The following is a 13,615-nucleotide window of genomic DNA, read 5'->3' as shown; positions in this document are numbered from 1 at the left end:
TCACTTTACACATTATGTGCTCATTTTCAGGCACATGTCCGATGGATAGTCTTTCAGTGCTACATCTGATTAGACATCACCCATATCTGCCTCAAGGGATCTATTTGTATATATGATTGCATGTCCCACTCCAAAAGTTACTAAGATAGCAAATACATTGAAAATGACTACTGTACTTCAGGATATAAAGAGAAATGTTACGTCTCACCTGCATATATGACAGGATTTAGATTTTAAGGGAATTAAGATTCAGCAGAGAAAAAAATACACTACACATTGGATCTTGTACTAGGGCTGGGCAATATATTGCACTATATATATTAATGTGCATCAGTAAAGAAGTTACTTTTATTATCAATAAACCTCTAGCCATAGATCATCGACAGGCTACGCAATATCGGGTTCAGTTCTATCTTGTTCACATTGCAGAGTGGCAATGTCAAATGCAATGTCAAATATATCCAGTATAAATATATTATTAATATATAAATATATTATATATATATAAATATATTATATATATATATATATATATATATATAAATATATTATATATATATATATATATATATATATATATATATATATATATATATATATATATATATATATATATATATATATATATATATAAAATTAATAGTAATAGTAGTAGTAGTGTGTCTGTCTGCATGTGTGTAAGAAAAATCTAAATTAATGTTCTTTTAAAGAAGATTAGTCAAGGTTCTATCTATTTGATCCAAAATATTTTGTGAAAAATATAAAAGGTGTTTTCTATTTTAATATATTTAAAAATATAATGTATTCCTGTGAAGCTAATTATATAACATCATTATCTCCGTCTTCAGTGTCACATGATTCTTCAGAAATTATTCTAATATGCCGATTTATTCTTCTTAACATTTTTGGGACAACTGATACATTTTTCAGGAATCTTTTGTAAAATAAAGTTTAAAAGATTTTTTTCTTCAAAATAAAAATTCCATATTCACTACTATTTAAATTTTTTTTTTTTAGAAATTCAGGAAGGATGTGTTAAATAGATAAAAAGTGATTGCTATTTTGAATAAATGTTGTTCTTTTTAAATTTTTATTCAAAAAATTTAAAATTAAGCATCACAACAGTTTGATAATAAATCAGCATAATATTAGAATGATTCTGAAGGGCCACCTGACACTAAAAACTTGATTAATGGCTAAAGAAAATTCAGCACTGCGTCAAAGAATTATATTATATAAATTATATTTCAACTATATTAAACTAGGAAACCAAAATTAGAAATTCTAATAATTTTTTTTTTTCAAACTGTTTTTTCATAAATATGTCCTTGAGCATATGAAACTTAAAAACACAAAAAATACTAATCCCAAATTTTTTTTAAAGGCAGGGTAAACATTTGTACGGAACATTTTTATGACAGTGAATTTTTTTTTTTTTTTTTTTTTTTTTCTGTTTTCTGCTTACACAATCCTGTTACTCACCACGGAAGTAAGAGCCATCTGAAAGCTGTAGATCCGGGCCAGACCAAAATCTGCCAGTTTGATCTGTCCTCCACTGGTGACTAGAATGTTTTGAGGCTTAAGATCTCGATGAACCACACGGTGAGAGTGGAGGAAATCCAGACCCTGCAGCAGCTGGTACATCATATCCTGCCAAAACAAGACCAGAGTCATTACAAATACATTTTAATAACCTAAAGTCGATTAAAAACAAAAAAAACACTACTATCAAGATATATGTGTATGCATATATGCATGTGGAGGGGGAAAAGTGTGCATGTGCCTTTAAGTTTGGCAGATGTTGATATCCAACATGACGGCAGAGCAGGAAAGACACGCAGCTTTAAAGCTCCATCCCTGTAGGCCTCTGCTTCCCTGCAGCTGTCCCGAGAACACAGCTAAAAGTAAATTGTGTCATTCTGCCTATGAGCCAATATGAAATCAGACCACGACAGAGACTCGACGAACAAACAAACAAAACAAAAGAAAAACGACCTGGTCTCATGGCATAAACGTACCTCTGTGCACTTTTACGAAATACGCACCAACAAGTACATATCACTGCAATTTCCAAAAGAAATGAACACTAGAGGCATTGAAACTCTGACACTTTTATTCCTTTTCCCAAAAAATTTACAGAGCTTCGATTAATAATGTTATGACAAAACAATATTGTTAGCATGTTAGCATCACACAAATCCAGCTTTATCTCTATGGTTTTTTTATATACGGTAGGTTTGTTTGGTAGCTTGCAAAGTACACAGATGTACTTGAGAGGCTCTGAATCGAATCCTGTGTAACTACGGTTCAACAAAACAGTTCAAATCGTTGTAAAAGGAAGTTGAAACGGCACGGTTGCATCAATAATTAGCATTTCATCTCAGTTTTGCATTTGTTAACAGTATTGGGTAGGTTTAGTTTAGGAATTTAGTCTAGGGCGTATTTCCAACATGACAGAGCACTAACTTTTAGTGACAGTCTACAGATATTTCAATTCTGAAGCACCTCAATGCATAACTATTTCAACATGGTAAAAATGTGCCAGGGTTCACGTGTTTTAACACCACTCAGTGGACATTTCTCTTTGAAACTGCGACGAAACGTGCAGTAAAGCACATAACAACGTTGTTGCTCAAAAAGTGCACAGAAGTACATGTTTTTATGAGAAAAAAACACACACACACACACACACACACACACAAGGTGGGGAGAAAAGACAGCAACTGACATTTTCTTTAATCAAAACTGCCGATAATGGTCACATAGATAAGAAAAAAAAAGGGGCAATGTGTAAGGGGGATAGAAAAAGTCATCGGGTGCCGAGCGAGAAGCATTTGCTCACAGTTGCTGCTTGACTTGTTCCAAAGCAGAGGTATCAAGCGGTGGCAGCCTACCCCTGAGAAACCCGCTGCCAAGACCTCACAAGTGACATGGATCTGAGCCCGCAGCACTGTTCATTCCCCGACCAGCTGGTGAGTGATTAAAACCACTGAAACAATGGGGTGCACACTCAAGCAGAAAACTGCAAACGGCGCGAGTCAGACCAGGCGAGGGGAAAGGGACGGAGGCCCTCACAATGTGCGCGCTGGGGGCCTGCACTAGGGAACGCGTGTGTGTCAGAGTCAGGCAGCCAGGATAAACAAGGAGCCTTTCTGAATGCCCATCCAGCCATGACCTCCCAGACCTTCAGGCACAGGCAGTTATTCTGGGAGCTCCTAAAACAGCATTACCCCCTACCAGCTCCTCTGTCTTGGCCTAAAATGGCCCACGGTTGGCCCACTTTTGCTTAAGACAAAGGTGAAAAGAAAAAGAAAGGTACACAACTGCCTCAGACGTGTGACCCGAGGATAAATGCGCATATAGTCTCCTCCTTACTCCTCCAAACACATATTAAGCAGCTTGTGTACGTGTTATGTATCTAATTATCATGACAAATAGAGTCTGTGCTCATTTTCAGTGCTGTTTGTAGAGGGAAATCTTTAAATGTGTGAATTGGCAGCTGAATATAACATTATATATAATAAACATGCACTACCATTCACACCATCAAGTCGATTACTACTTTTATTAAGAAAAAGATGCATTAAATCAGCTTAAAGCGACAGTGAAGACATTGCCAAAACGTACAAATTTATTTTCCACATTAATGTTAAGCAGCACACCTGTTTTCAACATTGATAAGAAACGTTTCCTGAGCACCAAATTAGCATATGGCTAATTTAGAGGATGATTTCTCGAGGATCGTGTGATACTGGAGACCGAAGTAATAGCTGCTCTTCAAATTTACCAACCCCAAACGTTTGAATTTTGAGTACATAATTAGCCCCGATGTTTAATGTACAAACACAAAGGGTGCTTCATTTGCAAATGAACAACGTTCAAATTCTAGAGTATTCTTGGGGGGTACAGATACCTCATAATTTATTAACAGTAATTTAAGCGTTGTTATTGTTATTTAAATTATGAGTGATCTGCTGAAGTAATTCTCTGAAAAGCACTTTAATTCAGTGGAAAATCAACCTTGATATACCTGTCATACAATCTCTTATTGTAATCTTAAAAGGAGTAACCCAACAGGTGGAATCTGAATGATTCTTCAGAGACGGTTCTTTGTTGTAACATGCTATTCACACAACAGAAGCACCGTAATTTACAATCAAAACATTAATGCCTCAAATTAAACCAACAGTACCAACCTGAAATAACCAGGCTTTGCTGAGAGGCATTCAGACTCTAAACAAAGGAAAGATTTGATAGCACCTGTCCTAAAGTACCTCTTCTTGGAAAAAGGGAGGAAATAAAGCAAAGGAGGAAAGAGTGGAAGAAAAAAAAAACCCCCAAAAACAGCAGTCAAAACATAGCTTCCAGAAGGCACCCCCCTTTCTCATGCTAATTCATGAGAGGCAGCCATATTGTTTATTGTACCCCGGCACAATGCAGGACATCTGCCAGTTAGCGTTAGTGTAATTCCTTCCCCATGCTTCATTAGGCTCTCCTTTATGGACCAGAGACAGGCCTCGGGAAGGCGCGGGGCCGGAGAGCCTAGCCGCACTCCCCAACGCAGGGCCAGCCGCTTGATCTCCTTCCAGCTCATTTGATTCCCGGGGCCTCTCTCATCAATTAGCATGCGGTGGGTCTGAAATGGGGCAGAAGTGGGCAGTATGGGGGCTGGAATGGGGTGGAGGCTGGGACCTCTGCAATCTGGTGTCCTTAGGAGGGTGGTGAATAAGGTTGCTGGGCATCTCTGGGAGGGCCACACGGTCTACAACTGATGCCTGTTATCTGATGTCTGTGTGGCCTGACAGAATGAAATCTCACTAATGCATATTCAGAGCTCTTTAGTTAAATTTACAGACTCTGAAAGACTGTGTAATGCATAAATGTAATATAGAAGACATGTTTTTTGAAATAAGTCACATTTATTAAATAAGCTGCATTTATTTGATCAAAACACAGTAAACAGAGTAACATTGTGAAATATTACTACAATATTTTTTTTAAATTCAGTAACACTTTATTTTTACAGTTACACTTATTAGTTGCTTATTAGCATGCATATTACTGGAACATTGGTCATTTATTAGTGCTAATTAAATCACATATTAATGCCTTATTCTATATCGCTAATCCTACCCAATACCTAGACTTAACAACTACCTTACTATTAATAAGCAGCAAATTAAAAATGTATTGAGGAAAAATTAATAGTTAATACTTAACAAGTGTTACCTATTCTAAAGGTCATTTTCTATTTTTGTAAATGATTTCGTGTTAAAATCCCCTGTGATATTTGTGCTGGCTGTATACAGCCCACCAGGGCACCACACAGACTTTATTAAAGAATATTTGGTGATTTTAATATCTAGGTTTATAATGTATAAAGACGCATGAGGATCAGCATTCATAGACATTCTGATCTCTATTTGAGTGAGACAACACATGTCAGGACCTACTCGAAATCATACTCTAGACTTAATACGGTTACATGGAATTAATGTTAATGGTGTTGAAATTCCGCAGCAAAATGATGCTTTCTCAGATCACTATCTAGTGTATATCTTGATTAAACATCATAAAACTAAAACTGTAAATGCTGCACCAAGTATGGTAGAACCATCACTTCCACCACAAAACACTGTTTTTATTAGTAATCTATTCAATTTAGGCCTGACTCCATGGTATAAGGACACTTTCACCCAAAAGAGATCAGCCCGGAAGATGGAGTGCAGCTGGAGAAAAAGAAAACTAGAGGTATTTCGTTTAGCTTGGCGAGAAAGTACCTTTTCCTACAGAAAAGCATTAAAAGATCTGATTACTTTTCATCTCTTTTAGAAAAAAAAAACATAATCCCCAGTATTTACTCAATACAGTAACTAAATTAAAGAAAAATAAAGCATCGACATTCCCCATGATCATGCAAGGCCTTTTTAAGATTTTTAAGATTGATGCTATGACTATGAGTATAGTGTGTATTAGCATGTAGATTAAAATCTTTGTAGAGTCTAATCTCTAATTGTCACATTATTTGAATTTCATATTAAGAAATTATTTTAACCCAACAAGCAAACTATACTCCCTTCAAACTTCTTGTTTATTAATTTTTTATTAATATATATATAAATGGAATATAATTTTTCTTCATTCACAAGTGTTTTGTATAATCCTCTCTGGATTACAATCTGCCATCAAAATTATTTTTTGACATTTAATTATTCCAGCTGCTATGAGAGTAGGCTATAAATAAATGATGTGCCAAATGAGGCCATAACCTGTACCTGCCGGGACAGCTTCTTTATGCTTACAGACGTGATGTAATGATGTTATAAAACATTTTTCTTTTTTTTTATGAAACTCAAACAAATACAAAACAGTATTATTTATAAGGTTATACTGGACCGCTATGACATTCTCTGTGAAAATACTGTATGTTTAGTTATACAGCTTTAGCGGACTGCAGCTTTAATGATTGCTATCAGATAAAGAGACTTCAGAAAAAATTTTTGAACCAAACCACCTAGCCTGCATTTATGGGTGATAGGCATTGCTAGGCATTTTTTTTAATAGTACAAAGGTTGTGTTGTGATATACAGTTTTAAATTTACATAAAATATAACAGCAAAAACTACTTGCTCTGGAACAAATAATAGATTATTGAGACCAAAGAGTGCCATTAGGTTTACCCAAAACTAATTATATCTCATATTTAACCACTATAGAGACTTCAGAGCCACCGGCAAATTCCAGAAGAACAGGCTGCTTTTAAATGGTTCATAAGTGCTGAACGGCCGCTGACACCCTGGATCTATAAAAACATCCAAGCAAATTTTCAAACAGACATTATCTTTATTATCAAACCGCATATTTGAAGCCCAAACAACTACAAAACAGTATTATTTATAAGGTTATAGCGGATTTGGGCATTCGCTATAACATTCTCTGTGAAAATACTGTATGCCGAGTTATACAAACTATGACATGGTTGGAGTTCTTTTATCACTGGTATATCACACTCCTGTATGAATATAATTTTTTTTTTTTACTCTGCATTTCTTTGAAATAGATATTTTACAGAACAGTGTAACAGTCATTACTGTCACTTTTGATCAGTTTAAAGCATCCTTTAAATTAGGTCTTTTAGGTGGGGGAAATGCAAAGAAACCACATATCTATATCTAACATGCAAACTAGAGACTCAAACCAAGACTGCGTTATGTTCAAAAGTCCCTCTCGATACACAATCCTTTCTTAACGATACACAAAACTTGCAAAGGAAACCCCTTAGGTGTCACTTTATAACTTTTCAAATGTTTCTTAGCTTCTGTTTCCATTTCAGTTTGGCACGAGTGACAAAGAGAGAGAGATACGGTGTGTTCCAGGACTCAATGTAAGATGTCCTAGGGGGAGAGGTAGCGAAATATGATGAATGGATTTGTAAGACTACCATGTGGGAAAAGTCAAAATAGATTAAGGGAGAGTAGATGATCAGGACAACAAAAAATCCAACATTTCCGCTCAAAGCTTTCCGGATGAACGTAAGAGGACACTGACACAGGACATGCACCAGGATTATTTCTAGACTAATGAAAACGATATCTGGCCTGAATGACTTACTGCTCTTTAAGGAAGTCCCTTGCAGTCCACTGATTCATTCTAGTAAATGGCTGAGAGGGAGGCCACTAACCAGACATATACACTTTCACAATCCCTTTGCATGCACATACACACACATGCACTTAAGCAACATTCCTCTGGGCAATCTTTGGTGAAAGCCAGAGCTGAATGAAAATAGAGGCACACAGGCACCCGGCCCTTTAATTAGAAGCCCATCCACCACATGCACTGCCCATCAAAAGGACAGGACTCTGTGATCTGAGAATGCTCCTTCCTTCATCTGCCGACTCAGAAGGCCAAAACACTCATTTTTTGCTCAGGGCCTCAAAGTAAAACTAAAAAATACCTTATTATTATCCTTTTTAATATAAAAAATACTTGTTTGATCACAATACGGAAGATGGAAATAAAATGCGTTTCAAGTAAGCATTCATAAACCATTATCACTTTTAACAGAAGTGAATTAAAGCAGGTTTTCCATCACTTTGTAGTATTATTCCATTGCCTAAGGTCAATGTAAAATGTTGATCACAATCCTTTTTGCTTCCATAACCTGACTCATTTAAGATAAAACTGGATATTCAACTAGTAATATGTCAGAAAAGAACAGCTGACATAATACAAAGTGGCTGCAATGCAGGAGTTAATTCATGACATCAGCAAAAAAGGAAAAGGAGACTTTAGATGCAATATATAAAAAAAAATGCACAGTAAGACCAGGATTTGAATTGAAAGTGTGCATAAAAAAAGTAAAAAGGACCATCAGGTTACAGTTTCATTGCCTGATTGTCAATACTGAGATGAATTTGCTGCTGTGATAGTACCTTTATAGTTTCAGGTGGCACTCCTGGATCAGGTGCTTTCTCCAAATATGTGGTTAAATCTTGGTCCACATGCTCAAAGACCAAAGTCAGTTTGGTTTCCCGATCAGTCCTGGAAACTGTGCATACGTCAAATAACCTAAACGAGAGAAAAGCATAATGAAGAACGGTTTCATTAAAAGATCTTTGATTATCTCTTAATTATTTAGCATAATAAGTTCATAGAATACATAAGAACTGAGTATGCAAATTCTGCAAATATAATCTGCAATGAAGAGTTTAATGGAGCAGAAACCCTCTAATCAAGACAAGCTGGCCATGCCCTCAAACTAACATTGGCGAGACCTGTCAGCATAACATCATCTCAGCGCAAGAAGGCCAAAACCTAAAATTACTGCTCGTTCTTCAAGGACACGGATGCATGCTTTATCACAAGATAAGATATTTGACAAAAGGGGAAGAGTTCTCCAATTGCCTGATGTCACTTGCAAAGATGATGAATTATCCAAGACTTTTTAGTAGAAGACAACGTTATATATATATGTTATCTACCAAAATAACATTTCGTGCTAATGTCACTTGATCCCATGACATCATAAACTGAACCTCTCCAGGAAATGCTTCTGCTGGAATCCAGATTGTGCCTCCACAATGAAGCCTCTGAACCAGCAAAAACATATGGCATGAATAATATTCTCATTATAAGCACTGAGGGGTTGCCTACACTTTCACAAAGTTCCAAACACACAGCCCTATAGGATTCTCTGGCCCCTACATCTCTTAATACTGTTTAGCGGTTCGTTTAAAACAATTGTCTTCCATTTTTTTCCATGTCTTGCACTGTACAGAACAAACCCGTTCTGTAGATCACACATACGCTTCATGTACTCATAAAAATGTTGCGGCCCAAAAGTCTGCAACCCCAACGAGAGAGTTTAAAAAGGGGTTTTGGGGTTTTTTAAGGATGCAAACTAATAAGAAATATCTGAGATGATATACTTTTACAGACCTGATCGTGACACTGACTGATCATGTTCTTCAAATGAAGCTCAAGACGCTCTTTGGGACATTTCAGATCATGTTGGAGGACATGATTAAATTTTGTTGAACTCGGACACACAAGCCCAAAAAAAAAAAGATCAATCTACATCCATGAGCCAATTGTAAAACCAGACTTTGTCTGGTCTAGCCAAAAGAATGAAGAGTACATGCTCAGCCGTTTGTAGTGCACAACAAACCGCTGCAAGGTTAAAGCCTTGAGCTAGGCCAGCCAATGACGTTCTGTCAGCAACTGAGTGAACTACAACAAGAACTGCCCTGACGGGGTCTGCAGTTTTCCAAAACAGTTTTCCACCTACCCATTTGGACATTAATAAGCTACCGAGCTAAAAAAAATATCAACACATTACCAAAACAATACAAGGTGACCTTGATGGCAGACAGAGACAATAAGGAATTAAAATGCATCTATTCACAGTTTTTTAAAAAAAGACAGCTGGCTGCTCACAGATATTTGCGCATCAATGGTTTCACATCTCCACATAAAGGTCAACAATGGATATCGTTTCAGTTGACCAGGAAAGGTGAATTGTCAAGAGCGGTGCATGTGTCAATGGTTAGATTAGCATTTGACACTCTAATTATCAAAACAATGGGAGCCCTATAGCTGTCCCTTGAAGACATACTCATCTTAAATGCACTGAGAGAAGACACTGGCTTGGTTAACTAGATAATCTGTTGCAGAGATACTCATCATTTATACCAAGGAAAGATGAGTCATTTTATAATTATGGCTAGCGATTCTGACAGATTATGGTTACATCAGGGGCCAATGCTGACACCAATATAGCAAAAGAGATACTGCAAAAAATGTTAAAGTAACACTAAATTTTTAAATGTTTTCTCAAAACTACTCTTTGCTTTAAGAACAGTTTGAATGACGTTCATCCATTGCCACTAATGTCAGGTTAGCATATTAGCCTATTAGGAATATAACTCCCCTCACTTTTAGCAACTAATAACGGTGTATCCATAATGCTGCGCAAGAAAATAAGCTGATGGAGATGAATACACCAAATTTATGCAGCCATCTTCAACTGGAAAAAGAAGTTTCTCAGTTTTCGCTAAGTTCTTAGGGGATCTCCCTTGATCAAGTGTCGATGAGTGCAAAATGACGTGACAGGAAATCATAGGCGTGATGTATGCAATTTTCCCCCAAAACGATTTAGGATGCCTGCACACTGGAGATCATTCAGTTTTATGGATAGAAACATGCGACAGCGACCCCCTATCTTGAATATTACCAGATCCCCTTCTGACTAGAGAGACCAAAAGCAGCTACTTAACTGAACGCAGCATACCTAAAAGTTTTGTAACAATCGCCAGGGATAGGATTTTGAGTATGATATCCTCTTAAATCGGGAAAAGGATATGTCAGCAGAAGTCATATTTAATATTGTGCTCCACAGAAAGGTGCAGGAAATGAAACTTGTAATATGAGGAATAACGTTATTTTCATTGTAGAACCAGGCTTTTGTTAACAGAAACATATTGAATGCGCAATGTCTTCTTCCTCCTCACTCCTTTAACCATGCTTTAAAACTTAATAATATCAAGGTTTCATCATTACAAGACGTCACGCTTTCAAACAAACCTACACCCTTGCGGGAAACACATACAACATGTGGAGGTATGTTTAGTTAACCTCTATGAACAAACTAAAACGGACTTGTTATCATGCATCCCTCATCAACAGCACCACCATTCCCCCCACTTTTTTTTTTTTTTTACCTGACCACATTGGGATGCTCAAAGGACTCCAGCTGCCTCAGCACCGCCACCTCGCGGATGGTAGACAGCGGCATTCCCTCTTCCTCTGTCTGCACCCGAACTCTTTTTAGGGCTACAAAGCGCCCCCCGTTCTTCAAATCCCGTGCTTTGTATACTTTTCCATATGCACCTTCGCCGATCTCGGCCACCGGCTCATACTGTTGGGTCGAGCTCTCTTTGTCCATTTTTTCTCACGGCGAGGTACTGCGGGGAATCCCGAAATGTGACGAGCGCGCGGATATTTCACAAAGGCATTATTGGGAGAGCGGCGCTGGCACGTGCACTGCCTGTAGAGCGCGAACACAAAATGAGGCAGAGGTAAACACCAGTGTGATCAGAGTTAAATAAAATCTTATCTCCCCCCTTTAAGATAACACATGGAGCTTAAACCATAAACGCAACCTACACAAAGCTAACTCAGCCGCCTTTACAGCCGAATATCAAGGAAAGTCCGTTAAATATCAACATCTGGAGTCCAGAGAAAGCATAGGTGAATGACAAATTATGCCCCGAATGATACGAAGGAGAAATTTTTTGAAGGTCTAATTAAAGTAATGTGTTCGAAGCATCTCGAGCTAATGACCCGAAACGTGTTAAGTGGCGTAACTATCCTGCAAAAATATACTTTGCAGGTTGAACACGTGGTTGAACACAACTTGATCGTTATTTTTCACGAAGTGTTTTAACACTTTCAAAGGTTTTTTTTTACATAATTATGGGTTTTTGAGTAAAATTTGGAAAAAGTTATTTGGGTTTCTTGAATATATAATTATAATATAATAATAAAATATATAGTTTCTTATTTTACTAAAGGTGTTATAATATATTTATTTAAAAATGAATGAACACACGGGCCCACACGGGACCTCAATGTAATATTTATAGTTTTATAATTTTAAATCACGTGACAACAAAATGGCTTCTTTCGTGCTAGTTAAACGACACTGACAGACTTTTCAAAAAGAAATATGTATATACACATAGACCTACGTCTAAACAGTTACAAATGTTTTAACAATATTAATTCAAACTACCAAAAACGGTTTTAAAAATATTTACTTTTTCTTTTCAATTTCAGCAGTTACACCACCCTGACATTTTCCCTTTAAGCCATTCAAATATAGAACTATGCATTTTATTCAAAATTAAAAGTGTTTTAAATAATAAATGAACCATCTCTCTCATATTATATATATATATATATATATATATATATATATATATATATATATATATATATATATATATATAGAGAGAGTTTAATTCAGAGATTGAACAAACAGAAATGTTCATTTTGTATGAATTGCATATTTAATAGTTTCTGGGATTGAATCACGCCACTGATCCATAATTACCTGCTAAGCAGACACAGGTATGCCTAATGTATCTCGCTCCCGTGCTCTAAACGACCGTAACAGACTCGATCTTTGGATCTAACCGTATAATTATCAACAGAAATAAACAGACCGAGTTTTCCAATGACAAGATCGTCCCTGCTCTTCTTTGTGGCCACACAGCCCCGAGCACGCGGTTGCCCACGGTTTGCATTGTTTTGCTGTGCATATCAATAAACGCTGGCACTAAAGCGCCTACGTTAAGTTTCCGCACTCAAACGGCACGGACGTGTAATTAACGATCCATCTAGTGTCCAACGCGAAGCCCCGTACGCACGACCACGCGCGCTGAACGCAGAAAGCAACGCGAGTGAATGGGAGTTTGCCGAGTATAGTTACCCCGTTTGTTATATTCCGCCCGGAGAGTCGCGTCATTCATAAACTTCAGTAAGTTTCCCAGCGTCTCCACACGCATCACAGCTCGCGCGGTGTCCTCGCGACGGGCCACACAGGTAGTCGGATGGTGCACGCGCTAAGCCCCATCTCCCAGCAGTACCACACCGCTGCAACAGCAAATCAAGTGAAAGAGTGTCTGATCGGTCCCTCGAGAAAGCGGAGTGGATAAAAAAAGGGACCGATTTTCATCGATCTGCAACGGCCGTCCTTCCCCCTTTATGGTTTTCCCATCTATGCTGGAATATGCAGCGTGTGTGTGTGCTCGGTCTGCTCCTCGCTTTCCCACGCTGGCTGAATGTGCCTTGACCCCCTTCAGAGCAGTTTGACACAGAGCAGGAGCGTTTCCGCATTCCTCACCGACTACAAAGACTAACCGCCTCCTCTTGCTTTCTCCCTGCCTGCTCGCTCCTTCACCATTCATACTGCTTTTTTGTTTTTGTCTCGGTGTCAAAACGGGATCACCGCGGGGGAAAGAGCTGGGACGCGGAAAGGTTATTGGATGCATCGGCCCATCTAATGGAAACTTTGTGGATCTGGAAATCCAGATTAGCGAGGCAACAGATT

The 13,615-nt window shown here is 37.7% G+C and overlaps 1 protein-coding gene across 1 annotated transcript in view; it reads right to left on the bottom strand.

The window, feature by feature from the left end:
• Positions 1-13,410, bottom strand: part of cdk6 (cyclin-dependent kinase 6) — a 28,781-nt gene extending 15,371 nt beyond the window's left edge. Inside the window, exons 1-4 of the mRNA XM_043217867.1 lie at positions 12,995-13,410; positions 11,223-11,548; positions 8,436-8,571; positions 1,483-1,650 (exon numbers count right to left, since the gene is read on the bottom strand). Of these exons, the coding sequence (XP_043073802.1) occupies positions 1,483-1,650; positions 8,436-8,571; positions 11,223-11,446 (528 nt within the window). The 5' untranslated portion in view covers positions 11,447-11,548; positions 12,995-13,410. The remainder of the gene's footprint in view (positions 1-1,482; positions 1,651-8,435; positions 8,572-11,222; positions 11,549-12,994) is intronic.
• Positions 13,411-13,615: the final 205 nt, after the last annotated feature.

This window comes from Puntigrus tetrazona, chromosome 19 (genome assembly GCF_018831695.1).
Source record: "Puntigrus tetrazona isolate hp1 chromosome 19, ASM1883169v1, whole genome shotgun sequence".
Lineage (NCBI taxonomy): Eukaryota > Metazoa > Chordata > Actinopteri > Cypriniformes > Cyprinidae > Puntigrus > Puntigrus tetrazona.
Note: the sequence above shows the minus strand (reverse complement) of the source record. Positions and strands in the feature narration are given on the sequence as shown.